The sequence below is a fragment of the Bufo gargarizans genome, chromosome 3, assembly GCF_014858855.1.
Source record: "Bufo gargarizans isolate SCDJY-AF-19 chromosome 3, ASM1485885v1, whole genome shotgun sequence".
In the NCBI taxonomy this organism is placed as follows: Eukaryota; Metazoa; Chordata; class Amphibia; order Anura; family Bufonidae; genus Bufo; species Bufo gargarizans.
The window spans coordinates 80,363,732-80,387,093 of NC_058082.1; the positions used below are offsets into that span (position 1 = coordinate 80,363,732).

The 23,362-nt window shown below is 43.4% G+C and overlaps 1 protein-coding gene across 1 annotated transcript in view; it reads right to left on the reverse strand.

The window, feature by feature from the left end:
* The window catches only part of MTUS2 (microtubule associated scaffold protein 2), a 457,672-nt gene that overhangs the window by 97,325 nt on the left and 336,985 nt on the right, over positions 1-23,362 (reverse strand). The window contains exon 9 of the mRNA XM_044286799.1: positions 19,946-20,157. Coding sequence (XP_044142734.1) covers positions 19,946-20,157 — 212 coding nt within the window. The remainder of the gene's footprint in view (positions 1-19,945; positions 20,158-23,362) is intronic.

Genomic DNA, 23,362 nt, shown 5'->3' on the forward strand with positions numbered 1-23,362 from the left:
CCCTATCTCCCACATCGTAATTTTTCTCTGCGGAGGAGAGTTTCTTTGAGAAAAAGGCACACGGTCGCCATTTGGCAGGAGAGGAACCCTGAGACAAGACCGCACCCACACCCACCTCAGAAGCATCAACCTCAACTATGAAGGGTAGAGAAATATCAGGTTGTACCAAGATGGGAGCGGAAGCAAAACTCTCCTTGATATTAGAAAAGGCCTTACGCGCCTCTACCGACCAGGAAGAAAAATCTACCCCCTTTCTGGTCATATCAGTGAGTGGTTTAACAATAGAGGAATAATTCAAAATAAACTTCCTGTAATAATTGGCAAAGCCCAAAAAACGCATCAGCGCCTTCTGATTCTCAGGAAGCTCCCACTCAAGCACAGCGCGGACCTTCTCGGGGTCCATGCGAAAACCAGAAGCGGAGAGAAGAAACCCCAGAAATTGAATTTCTGGAACCGCAAACACACATTTTTCCAGTTTCGCGTATAATTTATTCTCCCGCAGGATGAGCAAGACCTGACGTAAGTGTTCCTTATGAGTTTTGAAATCAGGAGAAAAAATCAAAATGTCATCCAAATACACTAATACAAATTTTCCCATTAAATGATAAAAAATGCTGTTCACGAAATGCTGAAAAACGGCTGGGGCATTCATCAAACCAAAAGGCATAACCAAATTCTCAAAATGGCCCTCAGGGGTATTGAAGGCCGTCTTCCATTCGTCTCCTTCTCTGACCCTGACCAGGTTGTATGCCCCTCTTAGATCTAATTTGGAAAAGACTTTAGCCCCAACAATCTGGTTAAACAGGTCCGGGATCAGAGGAAGCGGATAAGGGTCACGAATAGTGATATTGTTCAGCTCCCTGAAATCCAGACAAGGTCTTAAAGAACCATCTTTTTTCTTAACAAAAAAAAAAACAGCGGCAACAGGTGACTTTGAGGGTCGTATGTGTCCTTTTCTCAGACCCTCCGAGATATAAGCACGCATAGCGACCCTTTCAGGTTGGGAAAGATTGTATAAACGAGATTTAGGGAGCTTGGCGCCTGGGATGAGATTAATAGGGCAATCGTACTCCCTGTGCGGGAGCAAATCCTGAACTCCACTCTCAGAGAAGACATCCGAAAATTCAGAGAGAAAAGGTGGTACACTCTTAGTAGAAACCTCAGAAACAGATGTCGTGAGGCAATTCTCTCTGCAAAAGTCACTCCAACCATTTATTTGCCTCGCTTGCCAATCAATGGTGGGGTTATGTTTAGTGAGCCAGGGTAGCCCCAACACTAGAGGAGTAGGCAAACCGCTAAGGACGAAACATGACACATCCTCAACATGAGCATCACTCACAATTAAACGAATATTGTGAACTATGCCCTTTAATGATTTCTGAGAAAGTGGAGCGGAATCAATAGCAAAAACAGGAATATCATTTCCCAAAGTGCACACCTGGAAACCATGAGTTATCGCAAAATGATTATCAATGAGATTGACAGCTGCTCCACTATCTACAAAAATCTCACAAAAAATGTTCTTGCTCTCTAGCGCCACCCTGGCAGGCAGGACAAAACGGGAACTACAAGCAAACGGAAAACCTTCAATTTCCGCCTCAACCCTGCCAATAGTAACAGATGGAACATTTTTTAAAGATTTTTTCCTTTTTGTTTCTTTATTACTCCCAGAAAACTGCCTGAATCTCCTAGAGGGACAAACATTTGCCAAATGATTTATACCTCCACAACAAAAACAAACCTTCCCATGCGGGCTGAATCTTCTATTGTCAGAGGCAATCAACCCCAGCTGCATGGGCTCCTGCTCAGAATGGGCTGACAGCGACTGAGACCCCTGCACTGTCCTGGGATTGAGTATGACAGGAAGGAGAGATCTCTCCTCTCTCTCTAAGACGCCTGTCAATACGAACGGCCTGAGACATAGCACAGTCCAAGGAGATAGGCCTCTCATGAAAGGCAAATGCATCTTTCAATCCCTCTGAAAGACCATGGCAAAATTGACTTCGGAGTGCAGCATCATTCCAACCAGTATCAGCTGCCCATCTCCGAAATTCTGAGCAGTATATCTCTGCGGATTGTTTACCCTGGCATAACAGACGTAGTCTAGACTCAGCCAAAGCAACACGATCCGGATCATCATATATCTGACCCAGGGCTAAAAAGAAATCATCCACTGAACGGAGGGGCCGTGCCCCCACTGGCAGCGAAAAGGCCCACGACTGAGCGTTACCCCTGAGCAGCGATATAATGATCCCCACCCTCCGTTCCTCATCACCAGAGGAATGGGGAAGAAGGCGAAAATGGAGTTTGCAAGCCTCTCTGAAACGCACAAAATTCTCACTACCCCCGGAGAACGTATCCGGGAGCGAGATCTTAGGCTCAGAACAAACTCCATGAACGCAAGCTGAAACGGTCACTAGAAACTGAGAAAGAGTCTTACGGAGATCAGCTACCTCCAATGAAAGACCCTGGAAGCGTTCAGTCAAAAGTGAAACCGGATCCATGCTAGAGACGGTTTTGGCGGCTTATAATGTCACGGAAGGTGTACAGGAAACAAGACAATGCAAAATGAATATATGACTCACTGGATCCAAAACTAAGGAACAAAAGGGAGACCCCTGCATAAGACCTGGCACTCTCCCTGACTGCTCAGCCTATGCGAAAATCCCAATGGTGGATGATCGCATATCCACGTACCTCGATTATATACCACCTGAACACCCGACAATAGTGAGGGGACACGACCACCGGCTCCCTACACTAGACACGGAGGGAGTCAGGGTCACCTGGGATCCAGAAAACAGAAAATCACAAATAAATGTACAGCACTTAACTTGTAGAAGGCTGGAAAATAGGATCAGCATGCACACACACTCCAGGAAGTTGTATAAGCCGCACACTAATGCATTATGGGGAGGAATTTAAAGGGATGCAATCAGTCCAACTACATGACAGCTGAGAGAGGCTAACGAGATGAGGAACTGAAATTCAAAACAAAGAAAACTCAAGGAGGAGGTTCTGAAAGGCTTCTGTCAGAGCTTCTCAGCTGTCTGGTTGTGACACCGCAGCGGACACCGTCTACGGAAAAAGTACACTGGATGTCACAGATATTTTGGGATGTGCACACTTTACACTGGAGGACGCGCTGAGTCACCAGAGGCCCCATAACAAGCATGTACCAGCAGTATATAGACACAGTGACATTTCCAATAAAAATGATGCTCTGTTTGCGTGATCTATCAGAGTAAATAATATTTCATCATAAGACAGCCCCTTTAAGGTAAAATAGGAGGGCAACTGTGCTTATGCTGGTTGTCAGGAAACTCTGGGATTTAGGGATTCCCAAACCATCTGGGGATCAAATATGCATATTCTCAAATGCTTGTAGATGAACTGCATAGACATTATGGCTTATTTTTATGGAGTACTCTTTTTCCTTGCGGAGAGTGACTGGTAGCTTTAAGAGGTCTTAAAGGCCATATAATGCTCCTCCGAGAAAAAGGTGTGCAAAATAAAGAAAACTGTGCCTCTGATGCCACCATTTGGAAGCCATCTATCCTGTAAGTCAATGTACAACATTCAGTGCACTGCAAAGATAACTTAGCTGGGTGAAAAGCCTTTGTTGGGGATCTAGGGTACTATTTACCTTGTGGAGGGCACCTTCTAGGCGTAAAGAGACTTATAGACCATGCAATGCTCCTCTGGGAAAAAGGTATAAAAATTAGCTAAGTCAATTCTTTCTGCTCTGCACTGATGAGGTGCAATCACCCCGAAACTGCTGTCTGCAGATGAGGTACTGACTTGGCTATAATCCTAAGCTAAATTATGTCTCAAGAGTCAAGACCCATTTAAAAGGTCAATTATTGACTTATAGGATTGCCACCTTCCACCTTTCCTTTTTTGGAAGGAAAGCTAATTTGCATCATAACTGGGTGTAATTCTCAGTATCTGCTCTTATTCTGTATATATGGACACTGCATAGTACCACTTCTCCTGTCCTGTATACTGGATGTAATTCTCAGTATCTTCTCTTATTCTGTATACATGGACACTGCACAGTACCACTTTTCTTGTCCTGTATACTGGATGTAAATCTTAATATCTGCTCTTCTTCTGTATATATTGACATGAACAGTACCACTTTTCCTGTCCTGTATACTGGGTGTAATTCTCAGTATCTGCTCTTATTATGTATACGTGAAAACTGCACAGTACCACTTCTCCTTTCCTGTATACTGGGTGTACTTCTCAATATCTGCTCTTATTCTGTGTATATAGACACTGCACAGTACCACTTCTCTTGTCCTGTATACTGGGTGTGTAACACCCCAGAGTTGTGTTACTAAACTCTTTTACCCTGCTACAATCTCCTAAGAGCGTTAACCTTGTCATCTGATGTAATTTTACATTATATCCTCACAACTGTGCATTATAAACCATGTTAAATGTATATTGTTGCAATTTCAATGTTCTGGTAAGGACTTAGGTTCAGTTTAGTATTTCTAAGCTGGAATAAATCATTCCAGCATAGCTCCCCCTCTGTGAGCAGAGTGGGCTGTGCCCACATCCTGCAGCATGGGGAGAGAAGGAAGTTAGAGTGTGTGTAGCCCACCTCCTGCTAGGGGTAGGGTGTGCATGTTAGGAGCTTCCAGATATAGGGAACCGAAACAGGATCTTGTCTTGGCTGAGACATTGATCAAACCCCCAGCCTGAGCCCTGCAACCTCAGCTGGATGAAGCAAGCAGACAACTCCAGTTCCAGGAAAAAATCATCCCCTGAGAAGATAACTGTGAGTAAAGTCCAGAGACTCGGGAGAAGCCATATTCCTCCTCAGCTAGTCAGTCCCCAGACAGCAGAATATAGAGAGTGCAGAAAACAAATTCCTGCCATAGTATAGAGCTACAAAGCAGATGTCATTTCCTGCAAGCTCCAGGTTGATAGAGCAGAAGATAAATTCCTGCCAACCATTGCCAATACCTGCTGGGACCTAAGACTAAAGCTGTACCTTGCTTGGCTCAAAGTTACCCTCAGTAAAGACAAGTTTGAACTTTATCAAAGGTCTGGATCTCAATTTCTGCTTCAAATTCCTCTATCACTCCTACTAGCACTACACTCAATTTATTGCAAGTGAGCCAGGATCCAGGAGTCCAGCCGTACCCAGGTAGGAGACACCGTTCACACAATTACCACTACCATACAGAGCCATTACACCACTTTAGCATTCCTAACCTGGGGCGTAAGTTATAACACCTTTAAAGGGCCCTGTGACAGTACCCTGCGCACGCTGCAATTGGCGTCACGAACAAAACTATAGACTATTATATCCATATCCTGACCCATTGCATAATTTGGCGTCAGAGTAACTCTACCAAGGTCCTGCTTTTCTTGTCCTATATATTGAACTAGGTGTAATTCTCAGTATCTGCATTATTCTGTATATATGGACACTGCACAGTACCACTTCTACTCTCCTGTATACTGGGTGTAATCCTCAATATCTGCTCTTACACTGTATATATGGACACTGCACAGTACCACTTCTCCTGTCCTGTATACTGGGTGTAATCCTCAGTATCTGCTCTTATTCTGTATATATGGACACTGCACAGTACCACTTCTCTTGTACTGTATACTGAGTATTATTCTCAGTATCTGCCTTTATTCTGTATAGCGTATGCTGTGTATGAATGTACTTGTTACAAGTCCCTGTCCCTGACTGTCCCTCTAAGGGTACTTTCACACTAGCGTTTTTCTTTTCCGGCACTGAGTTCCGTCACAGGGGCTCTATACCGGAAAATAACTGATCAGTTTTATCCCCATGCATTCTGAATGGAGAGTAATCCGTTCAGTTTGCATCAGGATGTCTTCAGTTCAGTCGTTTTGACTGATCAGGCAAAAGAGAAAACCGCAGCATGCTACGGTTTTCTCTCCGGCGAAAAAAACTGAAGACTTGCCTGAACGCCGGATCCAGCATTCTTTCCCATAGGAATGTATTAGCGCCGGATCCGGCATTCAGAATACCGGAATGCTGGATCCGTCCTTCCGGCCTGCGCATGCGCAGACCGGTAAAAATGTGAAAAAATTTACAAGACGGATCCGTCGGTCCGCATGACAAGCGGAGAGACGGATCCGTCCTTGCAATGCATTTGTGAGACTGATCCGCATCCGGATCCGTCTCACAAATGCTTTCAGTCAGCGGCAGATCGGCGGATCCGGCGGCCAGTTCCGACGACGGAACTGCCCGACGGATCACACTGCCGCAAGTGTGAAAGTAACTTAAATGTAAGTGACCCCACACCTATTACTGGTTGTCTGTATTGCAGGATCCCTGGATTCAGCTTGGTCCAGCCTAGTTGTGGACCAAGGGTTGGAGCAGCAGACAGGGCTGTAGCCTGAGGAGGTAAGTAACCACTGGACTCTGGGTACTTGACTTATTCCCTTCCATGGACACTTAACCCCTTCACTAACAACCACAAAAGATACTAATATCCATAGCAGAAGTTCTTTGCTGAAGCCTCAAAAATAGATTTTATCGTTTGCATTCCAAAGTATAAAATTTGTATCTGCAACATTGGAAGTCTTCAGCATATTTTTGGGAAAGTTGTAATGTAATTGTCTGCTATTTTAGCATGTCCCCCGATGCAGTCTGTAAACAAGCAGGAGCCGAAGGACCGAACCAGATTATAGTTCTGGAGAAATGGGTGCGTATAAGATGGTTTTATTATTTTAGGTTACTGGATGTCTTGTTTGGGGTTTTTAATTATGTCATACAATCCCTTTAGGTTGCTGTGACATCACAACTTAGGTGAGCTACTGTGACATCATAACTCTGTTAGGTGAGCTGCTGTGATGTCACAACACTGTTAGATGAGTTCCTGTGACATCATAACTCTCTGTTAGTTGAGCTTCTGTGACGTCACAACTCTCTGTTAGGTGAGTTCCTGTGTCATCATAACTCTCTGTTAGGTGAGCTGCTGTGATGTCACAAGTTAACTCTGTTAGGTGAGCTGCTGTGACATCACAACTCTGTTAGATGAGTTCCTGTGACATCACAACTCTCCGTTAGTTGAGCTGCTGTGACATCACAACTCTGTTAGGGGAGCTCCTGTGACATCACAACTCTCTGTTAGGTGAGCTGCTGTGACATCACAACTCTGTTAGGGGAGCTCCTGTGACATCACAACTCTCTTTTAGGTGAGCTGCTGTGACATCACAACTCTGTTAGGTGAGCTGCTGTGATGTCACAACTCTGTTAGGTGAGCTGCTGTGACATCACAGCTCTCTGTTAGGGGAGCTCCTGTGACATCACAACTCTGTTAAGCGAGCTGCTGTGATGTCACAACACTGTTAGGTGAGTTCCTGTGACATCATAACTCTCTGTTAGTTGAGCTTCTGTGACATCACAACTCTCTGTTAGGTGAGCTGCTGTGACATCACAACTCTGTTAGGTGAGCTGCTGTGATGTCACAACTCTGTTAGGTGAGCTGCTGTGACATCACAACTCTGTTAGGTGAGCTGCTGTGATGTCACAACTCTGTTAGGTGAGCTGCTGTGATGTCACAACTCTGTTAGGTGAGCTGCTGTGACATCACAACTCTGTTAGTTGAGCTCCTGTGACATCACAACTCTCTGTTAGGGGAGCTGCTGTGACATCATAGCTCTCTGTTAAGCGAGCTGCTGTGGTATTACAACTCTGTTAGGTGAGTTCCTCTGACATCATAGGTTGGTTAATTATGCTATGACATAACTGTATTTCTGTGAGGTAAATGATGTGATGTCACAACTATGTTTCTGTCAGGTAATCTGCAGTGACATCAGAGTTAATAATATATAGTTCTTGCACTGGTGTCCTCTGCTCTGGAACAACCATAGAATAAAATCATTAACCACACAAAGGGTCCAGGCTCCTGTCTAGTTTAGTAATTTAGAGGAATTTCCAGATTGTTAAAAAGGATGCATCAATGATGGGGATAGTCTCGCAGATCCACATGCACTGGTCTAGTTTTGTAAAGCACTATGTCTGCAGACTTTATTTACGTTACCCTCTTATTATAATTATTAGCATTTTACAATTCACATCAAATGTTACATCCCTAATCTGTTCAAATCATTGTTATGCTTTGTGGCCATGTTACTTGTATTATGGTGAGATGCAGATGCAATACTGGATATTGACCTGTAGATGGCACCAGAGTTCCTTTCAAAGCACACAAATCTGTAGGAAGAAACAAGGGAGAAAACTGTGATGTGGAGTCTTTAGTCTTATTACATGACAAGGGCAGTAGTTCAGTGCTGGTGACGTGCACCTCAGGAGTAATTATTTCCTATGAGAACATGTGAAGGGGAGACACATAATGAAAAATAATCATTTTCCATACTGTGCAGTTCCTGCTGAAGTGGCAATCTTCTGATGATACCCACGTAGATGCCATGTTTTGGAATGTCAACCCTGCTCAACCAGAGCCAATAAGTACAGACAACAAAAATATACATGTCTTTATTACCTAAAAGCAAAGCTATATTATGAAGATGGACTGATATAGAAAAAGTAATTGGCTAAACAGAGGTCAGATTTGTGACTAGGGGCATTGTATGAGGATGTTGTAGACCCCCTGTTTGGGACCTCTTTATTATATCAGGAATTGCAAGAATTAGCAATTCTCCAACATTGTATTGTTTCGAAAGTATCTTCAGAACAGGTGCTGGTTTCGGGGCGGGGGGGGGTTAGGTGTTGCAGGGGTTCTTGTTTTTTCTCAATGCATTACTGAAGAATATGCTGATTCAGAATATAGGCTGCTGTAAATGGCTCCCGTATTCTGCTGATGGTGTCCGTAAAGAATAAACTCTGGAGTAACGATATCTCCTTATGGAGAGCACCTAAATGGCACGAGAGGTCTTGTAGGCCATACATGCTCCTCTGGAATTCTGGGAAGATGATTTGCAAATGAGCTCTCAGCAAGCTCTGCATTTGATACCACTAGATGTAAGGCCGCTATCCTATAAGTCAGCGTTCAAACTTCTAAACAGACCTTAAGATGTGGCTTGAATATTAATTAAGCCAGCACCTCATCTGCAGACAGCTGTTTCGGGGTGATTGCCCTTCATCAGTGCAGAGTGGAGAGTATGGCTTAACTGGGTGAGAGGCCTAGGTCAGGATTCAGGGTAGATACTATATCTCCTTATAGGCCAGGCAATGCTCCTCTGGAATCCTGTATAACACAGACAGAATGTTTAGAAAAAAAGCCAAAAAAGCCACAAGATTACAACAATACAAATCTAATTACCCAAACAGCATATCCAACCAAGAAATTCAAAATATACTACACAAACACTGGCATATCCTGCTTCAAGACCCCCATCTGAAAAAACATCTTCCAACGAAACCTGAAATCACCTACAGGCGGGCACCAATGATCAAAAACCTCCTAGCCCCCAGTAGACCAAAACCGCAAAGAAAGAAAACACAGACGACAATAACACAAACCGACAAACCAGGCAGCTATAAAAGCAGAGCAACCCGATGCCTATGCTGCCAAACCATAACACACAACAAACAAACATTCTCATCTAATACCAATGAAACCACTTTCCAAATTAAACATCACCTCACATGCCAGTCATCATATGTCCTTGCGGCCTACTATACGTTGGCCGCGCCATCCAACCATTACATTGCAGATTGAATCAACATAGACACAACTTCCAGAAACTCTATTGCAAACACAGCATCTCAAGACATTGCGCCAATACCCCGGATAAAGAAAAACATCCGATTACAATAACTCCGATAGACCATATCCCCTATAATAGGCTAAACTTTCTACAAAACCGTAAAAATCTACTGGATATCCCAACTAAATACACTCAGGTCAGAAGGTTTAAATGAAATCCAAGAATGTACCTAACCCTCTGCTTTAAGAAACACATAAACAATGGTACTCTATATACACACCGAAACTATCTACCTGACCAGTCTTTGTACACCGATACGAATACGTCCTGAATAAACAATATAATAAATGGCCAGACGAGCAAAAATGTGATAACAGAACACAAGGAGACATAAGGAAAAATCCTGTGCACGCTTAACAGCAGTATCCTCGGTGCACGCTTGTTTTTATTTATTTCATCCTATTTTACTCCATTTTCAACTTTATTTTAATTCTATCTCATCCTATACCCTATATCTAATATAGCAGCACCTCCTGTATCCATTTCACTCTTGAAATACAGTACAGACCAAAAGTTTGGACACACCTTCTCATTCAAAGAGTTTTCTTTATTTTCATGACTATAAAAATTGTAGATTCACACTGAAGGCATCAAAACTATGAATTAACACATGTGGAATTATATACATAACAAAAAAGTGTGAAACAACTGAAAATATGTAATATTCTAGGTTCTTCAAAGTAGCCACCTTTTGCTTTGATTACTGCTTTGCACACTCTTGGCATTCTCTTGATGAGCTTCAAGAGGTAGTCACCTGAAATAGTTTTCACTTCACAGGTGTGCCCTGTCAGGTTTAATAAGTGGGATTTCTTGCCTTATAAATGGGGTTGGGACCATCAGTTGCGATACACAGCTGATAGTCCTACTGAATAGACTGTTAGAATTTGTATTATGGCAAGAAAAAAGCAGCTAAGTAAAGAAAAACGAGTGGCCATCATTACTTTAGGAAATGAAGGTCAGTCAGTCCGAAAAATTGGGAAAACTTTGAAAGTGTCCCCAAGTGCAGTCACAAAAACCATCAAGCGCTACAAAGAAACTGTCTCACATGCGGACCGCCCCAGGAAAGGAAGACCAAGAGTCACCTCTGCTGCGGAGGATAAGTTCATCCGAGTCACCAGCCTCAGAAATCGCAGGTTAACAGCAGCTCAGATTAGAGACCAGGTCAATGCCACACAGAGTTCTAGCAGCAGACACATCTCTAGAACAACTGTTAAGAGGAGACTGTGTGAATCAGGCCTTCATGGTAGAATATCTGCTAGGAAACCACTGCTAAGGACAGGCAACAAGCAGAAGAGACTTGTTTGGGCTAAAGAACACAAGGAATGGACATTAGACCAGTGGAAATCTGTGCTTTGGTCTGATGAGTCCAAATTTGAGATCTTTGGTTCCAACCACCGTGTCTTTGTGCGACTGCAGAAAAGGTGAACGGATGGACTCTACATGCCTGGTTCCCACCGTGAAGCATGGAGGAGGAGGTGTGATGGTGTGGGGGTGCTTTGCTGGTGACACTGTTGGGGATTTATTCAAAATTGAAGGCATACTGAACCAGCATGGCTACCACAGCATCTTGCAGCGGCATGCTATTCCATCCGGTTTGCGTTTAGTTGGACCATCATTTATTTTTCAACAGGACAATGACCCCAAACACACCTCCAGGCTGTGTAAGGGCTATTTGACCATGAAGGAGAGTGATGGGGTGCTGCGCCAGATGACCTGGCCTCCACAGTCACCGGACCTGAACCCAATCGAGATGGTTTGGGGTGAGCTGGACCGCAGAGTGAAGGCAAAAGGGCCAACAAGTGCTAAGCATCTGTGGGAACTCCTTCAAGACTGTTGGAAGACCATTTCAGGTGACTACCTCTTGAAGCTCATCAAGAGAATGCCAAGAGTGTGCAAAGCAGTAATCAAAGCAAACGGTGGCTACTTTGAAGAACCTAGAATATGACATATTTTCAGTTGTTTCACACTTTTTTGTTATGTATATAATTCCACATGTGTTAATTCATAGTTTTGATGCCTTCAGTGTGAATCTACAATTTTCATAGTCATGAAAATAAAGAAAACTCTTTGAATGAGAAGGTGTGTCCAAACTTTTGGTCTGTACTGTACATAGTTCCTACTTGTCCAAAATCAAGCCCTCACACCCATGGTGCTCAGTACTCAAAGTGGAGAGCCTGTCCTGTCACATCTAGAAGAGCGTGTACCTCTGCAGTCACTCCTGTCCAGGACACACCGGCGCCGTCCTCTCCCTGGGTATGAGGGGGGGGGCGCTCTCCTACTATCAGGGCATGCAGAGAGAGCGCTCCACTGGGATCGAGGCATACGGGGAGAACGCTCCCCCATGGTCAAGACATGTGAGGGGAGCGCTCCTCTGCAAATGGAACATGCGGGGAGAAAGCTCCCCTGTGACCCGGGCATACAGGGAGGGCGCCTTATCATGATCTACTATCGCCCCCTGCGATCGAGGCATACGGGGAGAACGCTCCCCCACGGTTGAACATGCGTGGGGGAGCATGGGAGGGACGCTTTATCATGATCCACCATGCCCTCATTATTATTAATAAAAATTAAACAAAAAGAAAAAAGAAATACGGTTTTAAACATGTAAGCCCAATCAGCAGCTCATCGGCACCACCAGCATATGTATAAGAATGGACACGCAACATTGTAGAGCAGGCATCCTCAAACTGCAGCCCTCCAGCTGTTGTAAAACTATGCCCCGCTGTAGGCCGCTGTAGGCTGATACCTGTAGGCTGTTCGGGCATGCTGGGAGTTGTAGTTTTGCAACAGCAGGAGGGCCGCAGTTTGAGGATGCCTGTTGTAGAGTGTACCCTAAAGTAGATACACTCTCTATGATGTGATGAAACATGCTGTAACAAAAGTAGACAGCGCAGATGGATTTACACAGAACGGCACTTTCATTTTCACACCTGCGATCCCAATTCATCTAACTCTGCCTCTAGAGCTCCTACTGAGCAATATCCCTGTCAGCAAGCACGCCCCATTGCCCTCCTCCTCCGGCCTGCGCGCCACAAAAACTGTTCTGATGAGGGATTTCCTACCCTCGAAACGCGTAGACTATCCTGCAAATAAAACTACCTTTTCACCCTATTGGTGATCTTGGTCAAAATCCATCCAAGCAAGCGCCGAAAAAAGCAGTCAAGGCTCGTTTTTATTATCCTTCCTCTGGAATCCTGAGACGAGAGGATGCAAGTCAGCTCTCCGCAATCTCTGCCTCTGATGTCACCAGATGTGAGGCAGCTATCCTAAGGTGGAACATTGACTTATTTGTTAGCTGTCTTACATCTGGTGGCATCACTGGCAGAGGTTTCTAAGAGCTGATTACCCTCTTCCCTCTGAGGAATTAAAGATTTTTTGATTGCGCTTTAGGGATCATTCACATGTTGTTGCAGTTTTACAGGCAGTTCTTTGTGAATATGTTTGGTTTTTGCTGTGGTAGGGTGGCTAAAACCACATTACCCTGCTATAACAACATTTTTGTAATAAAAGCACATAATTCTAATATATCCACTTAACAGCCTTTAGTTTACCTTTTTTTTTTCCTCTGTTCTTCTGATATCTCCGTTCTTTTGAGCTGATTAATTATGTGGCTACATGCCTACATGTAATGCAGTTCTTATTAGGGGGTCATAAAGCAGGGCAAAATTTTAGTAAGGTGTTCAGAGTCGTTTAAATAAACTACCCATTACTCGCTCTCACTGACCACCGCTGATGTTGTTCTGACACTTACTGGGCTCTGGCTACTCTCCATTTGCTGGTCCATCCTCAACACACAGAAATGGCAGGAGATGACTGATCAGCCAAGACCTGGATTCAATGGTGACCCACTCTAGCCAGTGATTGGGATTTCCTGTCAAGGCCAGAACAAGAGTTCAAGACCACTGGGCATCTGCATACTTACCAAAATTTTAGTTGGTAAAATTGGGGCATCTATGCCCCACCCAGGAACACCCACTAATGGGCAGGGTTTATGTTAGTCCCACTAATTTTTGGCCGAGGAGAGCATAAATTAGCCAGAACTATCCCTGAAATTCAGGGACTGTCCCAAGAAATTTGGGACAGTTGGCAACTATGCAGGGGCGGATTTGGAACTTAAAGTGGCACCATGTTGTAGGCAGGACTGAATTGATAGAAAACGGGGCAACATAAGTAGGCAGGGCCAACATAAGTAGACAGGGCCTGCAATACTGTAGTGCAGCACAAAGTACCGCCCCAGCAGAATCAAATACCACAGTGCAGCACAAAATAATGCCGCCCTCTCCACAGTATTTAACTGTATCACCGTCATAAGGATGGTAATACAGTTCAGTTTAGGAAGGCAACTGTGGCCGTTGAGCATCAGATCATTATGTACCTGGCCTGCGGCCATCAGGAGAGCTTGGGTAAATCCCTGGGCATCGGCCCACCATGAAATTTCCCTGTAGGGCAGGGGTGCACAACGTTTCCTGGTTGGGGGCCACATTGCCAGACTGAACCAATGATGAGGGCCGAAATTTAAATTTAAAGGTGCATTAACAACTGAAATATTGTACTTATGGCATATTGAACACACATTATATACCATTAATGTCTAGTTACACTTCCAGGACTCCCATCTAATGGGAGAAATACATGAAAAATACATGTGAGCAGCCACAAGACATAGGCATACAGGTCTGTTACCAGATGTTTGGGGGCCGCACAGAATAGTATCAAGGGCCGCATGTGGGCCCCGGGCCGCAGGTTGTGCACCCCTGCTGTAGGGTCTTTGGCCAATCCACCACTGCAACTATAGATCTGGTACAAGGATGAGTGAATTGATTCTAAACTAACCAGATTCATACTGAATTTTCCAAAAACTTTGGATTGACTCATTTTAGGAGAGAGAGAATCCCACCCAGGGTTACACTTCTCTCAGGCCAGCTCTCTTTCCAGATCAGAAATTGCCTTGCTTATCTGACTGGCCTTGGGGAGTACTCTTTGTGGTGCTCCTTATGATTAGGGAGACCAAAAAAAATCATGATTCATGAACATCCTCTCTCTGGCAACTGGCACAAGTTTGGTTTCGGGTAGAATTGATTTGGGTATGTACTGAACTTTTTATAAAATGTGGCGAATCTGAAACAAACCGAATCTTAAAAGGTTCGCTCATCTCTAATCTGGCAGGCACTGGACCAGGAACAGCAGATAGCCTCTTTAAATGGATTGTCTGAACAAAAGAGGCGCTGTTTATGAAATAAATATGCAGACCTTTTTTCTCTAATCCTGGATAGCTCCTTCATTATGTCTCCACAGCAGAACTTCATCTGAACAACCCGAGTCTATATGACTGCGAACAATGAGAACATTTATATAATTTATACACTATATAAAGTGTAATGTACGGACAATCTGAAGGAGGGATTACATACATAACTGATTTTACAGTGTGTATGACCTTTTATACGACGGCTCCAGACCTTCAGCCATTATTTACAAAAATCATTACCGTGTATTGGATTACACTTCATAGTAAATGCCATTGACCCCTGGCTTCCTATGTATACAGCCCGATCATTAGAGTGAATTGTGTTTTAATAATGCAGGGCTGGCCAAGCCGATGAAACATTTGGATGGTAAAGCCCCTGAAGGAATCGCATCTTTAGTCATTACATGTGGTGGTGAAACCTCAAGCATCCCAATGGGACTTAAGCACTGTGCGTATAAAACTCATTGAACAGCTGTTAGTGAAAATTAACCCCATCTTTGGTAATAGCATAAAAAATTAAATTTTTAACACAACAGAGAACGAACACAGTCTGCATCAAAATGATTGCACATCTAATATATAAAGCTGAGTGTATGTATGTCCGCTAAAGCAATCCGCACCATCGCATTTACAATCAGTGATGAGCGGCAGGGGCAATATTTGAATTCGCAATATTTCACAAATATGTGGGCGAATATTTGTCATATATTTGAGAATTCGAAAATTCCAGTCATTATTTTCTTGAAAATCGGCAATCGGAAAATTTGCGATAAAAATTTGTGATACTAAAAATTGTGATCAACAATACTCCTAAAGTCAAAGCTATTGCAGCCTTCTCATTGGCCCACAAGCAAGAAGCAGGGAGGGATCATGGGTACTGTTGAAACAAAATCTAGAATATTCACGATTACGAGGATATAGCACTATATTCTAGATATTCATGAATTCTCGAAGTGCCAATATTCGCGATAAAAAATAATCGATTAGAATATTTGCGATTAACACTATTTACAATCACGAAATTTGGCACACAGGTACATCAGGAAGGTTTTAGACCGGGTCTAAGCTCTCTAGCATGTACCGTTCCCGAGATATTCCCAAGAAATGCATTAGTCAATAGAAGCCTGGTCACATGACCCTTATCAGCCAAAAAAGCTCGCAGGCCGTTAGTCTCCACATACATACAGTTTTACACAAGGTTTCCATAACAATTCAGACACTTTTCTTCACTGCTGTAGGTCAGCTTTAATAGGGCAGGGCGCTGTGGATGACACTGTTAAGGGAGCGGAGTGCTGTGGAGGTCACAGTCAAGGAGACAGGTAGGGTGGCCATTCAGGAGGTCTCTGTTAAGGGGGCAGAGAATGGTGGAGGTCCCTGTTAAGGGTTCGAAATGCTGTGGAGGTCACTGTTAAAGGGGTGGGCTGCTGTGGAGGTCACTGTTAAAGGGGAGGGCGCTGTGGATGTTACTGTTAAGGGGCAGACCATTGTGGAGGTAACTGTTAAAGGGGCAGGGGTGCTGTCGAGGTCACTGTTATAGTGGATACTGTCGATATCTTTTAACGGCACACACAAACATTAAATGAAATAGATAAAATATACCCGTGCGAAGCCGGGTCCTTCTGCTAGTTGTAGATAAAAGGGTTGGGTTATTTCCTAAAATTCCCCAAATTTATTAAAGACCTATGCCATACATAAGCCATGGGGCGGAGTGACAAAAAGAAAAAAACATGCCTAGCAAACTGTACCAAATTTATCATGCCATTGTGCAAAATGTAGAGCACTTTATGCTACAATATATAGTAAATCCTATGGCAGTATTGATAGGTCTCCTCAAATGTCTATTACAGTTCGTTAGACTAATTAGATTCATGCAAATGAAAGAGATTTCATTCTTATGCAGGAGCAGAGACGAGCAGATTGATTCTGCGTAAATCTAATTCAAATTTTGGGGAATTGCAAACTTTTGTGATTCTTCCAAGGGGGGGAAAAGGGATCATTTTTGGACATTTTCTTTAAAATAAAAAATAAAAATCCGACAGTGCCGTGTGTTATTAAATACCTCTGGCTATCATCTGGTTAACCACAGCCGTATATGTCGCTGTCACTCTGATATTATTGATGCTGTTTTGGCATTAAAGAGGTTAATCAGGGGTTGGATACAGTCCTACAAGACCTTAGAGTGTCATACAGGACTTTTTAGGGCCATTGGGGCACTTTCCATTCAGATTGAATTTATTCAGACTGAATCAAATCTGATGGCTGATTTGACCTGAATCGGACCCAAAAATGAATTTTGGGAAATTCCCTCATTTCTATTCAGAAGAATCACTTGTCATACTCTGTAGCCATCATATTAATATGATTTGAGGTAGCTCTTCGCCAAGGGTTGGGGTTTGCTGTCGCTGGTGTCTTATTGCAGCCAGAGCAGTGGGGGAGGCTCCTGCTGCAGCCAGTTGTCTTGCAGCCAGACACAGGGTTGCGAAAAGGAGGGGGAAGGGAACATATTTTTCACACACAATACATAGCAAAATCAGGACAAAACATAACCATGGGGAAGTGGGAGGGATTTTTTTAATTTTAGTTTAAAGAACTATTCCGGTTTTAGCATAAAAGGTTATTACTTATAAAGTGAAAATATATACTATATGCTTTCTCTATGAATTCCTCATCCTGGCTGACTTTCATCATTTAGGGCCACATTTATCATTAAAATGCACCACGTTAATACTGTGGCATTAAAAAGTTGTAAACTTCTCCTGTGCAAGTGCCGTTACTTTGCCGGCCTTGCCACTTTGCCAAAAAGAGGATGTGGGGAGGGCAGGACCATGGCCACGCCACATTTATCATCTTCTACGTCAGTTGCGGCATAGAAGAACACTGAAATCTACAGTTCAGGCGCACGGACTGCCAGATGCTGCGCCTGATTTGTGACGAGTCGTACCGTACGCCTCCCGGCTATGATAAATCCGCCCCTTAGTGTTTACTTGTAGTGGATAAGAATCACAGCTCATACGGATTCAATACAGTTAATACAACTGGGTATTATTATGATTCATGCACCTGTGTGTCCAATATATGACTCAAAAGGAAATAGTGACAGCAAGCAGAGATTTAGAAATTGATCCAGAAAGTATATTGGAAAACTACAGTACATAACTCCATGCTACAACCTTGAAATATTCCTTTACCATTCAAGGTAAATGAACAATTTTTATTTACTGATTTATTTGGTTTTAGGAGGAAATTGTTGTAAATTATTGGATAAACCTGATTTAATTTTATGCCGGAACATGGTCTGTTTTCAGGCAGATGTCAAGGCCACAGCCTGTCATACACACTAATACCTGTCAGCAGGAAGGTCTGTAAATACATGGAGGGTTATCTTCCCAGGAAACTCATTTGTCTTTCTGCCATGTGATCTCAGATTCTTGAACAGCAGCGCTGTCTCCTTCAATATCCCTCACACTTCACATATAAATTATCCTCCACTGTTCTGACCGTCTTATACTAGAGGCTTCACAAGCAGCGTATCTGATCTCAGAAAATCACTTTCACTGATAAAGTCTTTCTTAAGACTCAGCAGAAGATGGCAAGTTTTTTTTTATGTATCACAGTTTAATTCTAAATATATTTAAACATGTATATTGGTGTTTTCTTATTTATTAAAAAGAAATAAATATTTGAGTTTTCATTCTGGCCACTAGAGCAGTCACGATAGACAAACATCTGCTGTTTTCTGTAGCTCAGCTGTGCTGTGTAGGCTGGGAAAGTATGTGCAGAGTCATTTAATTATTATATGCATCTTCCCTGAACTCTCTGGGGGAGGTCTGATACTCCATCTTTTCCTATAGCGTCGTCTGTGCAATTCAGCTGGCACCCACCTGCATTGGCCAGAATTGGAGACAACTGTTCAGATGCTGAGGTTAATGTTTTATGCACACAACTGTATCCGTTTTGCGATCACAGATCGCATATTCACAATATATGGATGCATTCTGTGTTGCATCCACATATTTTGCAGACCCAATAACTTGGATCAGTCTGTGGTCTGCATTTTGTGGACAAAGCATAGGACATGTTCTATCTTTCTGTGGAACGGACATACAAATGTGGAAAGCACATGGATCATCCGTGTGCTTTCTGCATCTGTATGACCTGATTTTGATACTCATGAGTCATGACCTATCCTCAGGATAGGTCATCGGTATCTGATCGGTGGGGTCCAACACCTAGGTCCCCCACCAATCGGCTGTTCGAGAAGGCACTTGCGCTCCTGCGAGTCCTGGGGCCTTCTCCATGCTTACCAAGCACAGCGCCGTACATAGTATAGCGGCTGTGCTTGGTATCGCGCTCAGCCCCATTCACTTCTATGGGGCTGAGCATGATACCAAGCACAGCCGCTATACAATGTATGGTGCTGTGCTTGGTAAGCATGGAGAAGGCCGTGGCACAGAGAAGAGTGCTGGTGCCTTCTCAAATAGCTGATCGGCGGGGGTCTGGGTGTCGGACCCCAACCAATCAGATAGTGATGACTTTTCCTGACGATATGTCATCAGTATCAAAATACTGGAGAACCCCTTTAACATTTGGGTATCCATCAGTCACTCTCTTCCCTTCCAATAATAATGCCATCCTGACAAACATTTACTCTGCATCTCTGTTATTAGACCAGATGCATGTACAGCTACTGTATGTCCTTCATTACCTCTCCTCTTAACCGGACATGTCCTAATATGTGTGTCACGAGATGACCAGCTTTTCATAACAACATGATTTTACGATATTATGTCATGAGATGTCTATACAATATGTGGCCACCCAGTGGTTGTGTTGGGTGTTGCTGCCTGTCCAGGGTTTTGCTAGCATGTCACAATATTGTATTGAAATAATTTCATGAGAAATTGGCATCTTTAACCAAACTAGAGGTAAGGTAGTGGTAGACACATCCGTAAATTTGTTTCTTACCTTGTTGAAGAAATACTGGGTCGTCACAGCAAACACTAAAAACCCACAGCTTGTTTTTTTTAGCTCTTTCTGGACAAATAAGAGTTCCTTAGCCTGCTCCTCACACTTCTCTCTTAACCTCTGAACAGTCTGTCGATCTGGGTCTCGTGGCTGTACCTCTGCCTTGGCTGCATAGCCATTCCGTGCAATTGTCGGCTTTAGTTTTGGGTGTCCTGGGATGTAAAATAAGAAAGAAATACAAGAGACATAAGAATTGATTCTATTAGATCTATTTTACATATCTTAATTAGGGATCTAGTGCTGGAATTATAAACTAGAAGGTATTGTATAAGGGAGTTAATATTGTCATTTCTAAAAGGTCCTGTAGATTGCAGAATCCAGAAGAAGATTGCCAAGCGCTGTCCAAGCATGTGGTGCTGAAATCAGAGACAGCAATCAATAGACTCACAGCTAGAGATGAGCGACGTATTGGGAAATTCGATTCGGCTGCTTCGCAAAATTTGCACCGATCCCCATCATTGTACCCCTCAGATGCCACAACTGATCGCAGCACCTGATGTACATAAAAAATCATACTTACCTGCTCTATTTGCTCCTAATGGGCCGGCCTCCAACATCTTGCTTGAAGATCTGGCGTGAAATCTCGCACTGCCTGGGATGATGTCATCATGTCGGCCGGCATGGTGATGTCATACGTCACCACACACAGGATTTTGGCTGAGATCTTCAAGCAAGATGCCGGCGGCTGGCCAGTCATGAGCAAATGGAGCAGGTAAGTATGATTTTTTTGTTGTTTTTTTTGCACTATTTCAGGTTAAATCGATTTGCTACCACGAAGCACGAGGAAATTCGGCTTCGCTGTTAATCTAAGGACTTTGTGGACTTCGATTTGCTCAATACTACTCAGAGCCTCAGAGCACAGACCCTGCAGACTAGAAAAATATCTTCCTACGGAGCTGTGTGATGTCCACAATAGCAGGAACATGGTCATGCTCAAACCTACTATAAATGTAATGTGTGATCACAGATAAAGATACAAAGTGGTGGTTCATTAAAAGAGTTTTTCGGTTACACACACAAAAAAATAACACCAGTATTCACCTTATTGCATTATATAAGTTAGATGTTGAAGTTTGAAGTGCATTTTGACTCCTCCAACATAATTGTGATCTGTGACCCGCACCCTGTGTTTACATCCTGGTGCAAGACTTATGATAAGATCTTTGTCATTCCTTCTCCTCCTAGCTTGAACATCAGGATCCAAACCTGCTTGAAGCCCTGCCGGGAAAACCCTGCCATAGAAAACAGCATCATTGCCAACATCTACAGGGCAGGGCAATGAGCAGAACACTGCCCTGAGAGGCAAGGTTATTGATGATGTTGTCTGGACAGGGCGGTGCCTTACAAGCCTTGCTCTTCCTCAGCTGTAGATGTGATGTCATCGGGATAGGGATCCAACAGAGGATTGTGTGGGATCAACATCTATTTTGAAAAAATCTATGTCTGTCTGTCTGTGAGTCCTTTATGCATCCAAACGCCTGAAACATTGGACACCAAATTTGGCACATAAGTACATTGTGTGTCTGGGAAGATTTTCGTAAAGGTCTCCGCTCTCTAGGACATACCGTTCTTGAGATATTCCCATGACCCATATTAGTCAACAGAAACTCCCAGGTCCTTCACTCATATCCTTACTGAGAGTAGTGGATGCATGGAATAGCCTTCCTGCAGAAGTGGTAGCTGCAAATACAGTGGAGGAGTTTAAGCATGCATGGGATAGGCATAAGGCCATCCTTCATATAAGATAGGGCCAGGGGCTATTCATAGTATTCAGTATATTGGGCAGTCAGATGACCTTTTACTAGCCAATAGAAGCTCATAGGTCCTTAAGTCTTTGCCTTATTGACATACACATAGGTTTACACCAGGTTTCCATAACAACTCACTGTTAAAGGGGTGGGGTGCTGTAGAGGTGACTGTAAAGGGGGCATGGTGCTGTGGAGGTAACTGTTAAGGAGGGTGGGGCGCTGTGAAGGTCACTGTTGAGAGAGCAGGGTGCTGTGGAGGTCACTGTTAAGGGCTAGGGGTGCTGTGGTGGTTACAGTTAAGGGGCAGACTGCTGTTGAGGTCGCTGTTAAAGGGGTGGGGCACTGTTGAGTTCACTGTCATGGGGGACAGTTATAAATAAAATAAATGGTATGTAGCTGCCGGGGTATATAGAGCTACTAGTGATTTCCCCATAAAAAAAAACCAGGAGGGCATGGATTGGTATCCTGGGCACCCTTGTAACAAATCCAATAAACACACAACACTTCATACTCGGGCAGCTCCGGGTACTTTTTCGTTAATCTAAAAATGAAATTATTTAGTAAGATAGCTCTAGTAAACAGCCCACCATAGTGCAATTATCTTGAAATGCCACCACACCTCTACACTGTCATTTCACAATACCAGGGTTGTCATGTGGCAGAAGGGCATTTGGTCCAAATGCAGCCCTTTAAAATCACACCTCTGCTTACATACATTCTCCCTTACTTTTCCAGCATCACCACCTGTGTCACTATTCACTGGCATTCTATTCTCTACCTTGGACATTCAAAGCAAAGGAGAGAATTGGAGTTAAAAAAACTATGTAAAATATATGTAAGATGTGGACATGGTGTTGTCATTATTTAAAGGGCATTTCAATCTTAGGCATTCATCCCATATATACAGGTTATGCCATAAATGTCTGATGGATGCAGCTGCCACCTCTGGGACTTACACCTAATTCTAGAACAGGGGGTCCCCCGACAGGTGCCGCAGCCACTGCGAAGAGAGAGCCACACATGAGCAACCACCACCCCATTGCACTAGTCAGGGTGGAGGATCACAGGACCCCTGCTCTGGAGATAAGTGCAACTAACAGAGGTGGGAGCTACATCTATCAGTCATTTATGGCATATTCTGTGGCTATGCCAAGAAAGGAATACCCCTTCAAGCCTTGCTATATCTACATTTGAAGTCTATGAAGCCTCTTGAAAATTACATTTTTAGGAATTGAATATGGATTGTTTTGGGAAATTTTTAAAAATAATTTTAAGCCTAAAGCTTGTTAAAAGGCTCGAGAAGATGAATATTTATAGCGAACAACAGAATATTAAAAGTATGAATGTTTAGCACCTTGTATTAGAGAAGGAGATGAGGGGACTTTGATGGCGTGCTACAATCTCTCTTCAGTAGCCAGGTAGAATAAAACATCTGCGGCACTGAGGAGCCTGACAGTGGCACAGATGGCCATGGGTCTGTTTGTTTGGGGTAGAATTCATTATGCTAAGTGTCATCCTCAAATTGTCTGTGTAAATTTTTTATATGAAAGCTTCAGTATAGATAAAGCTCAGGTCCCCGCAGCTTCTTCATTCCACTTGTTAATCTCAA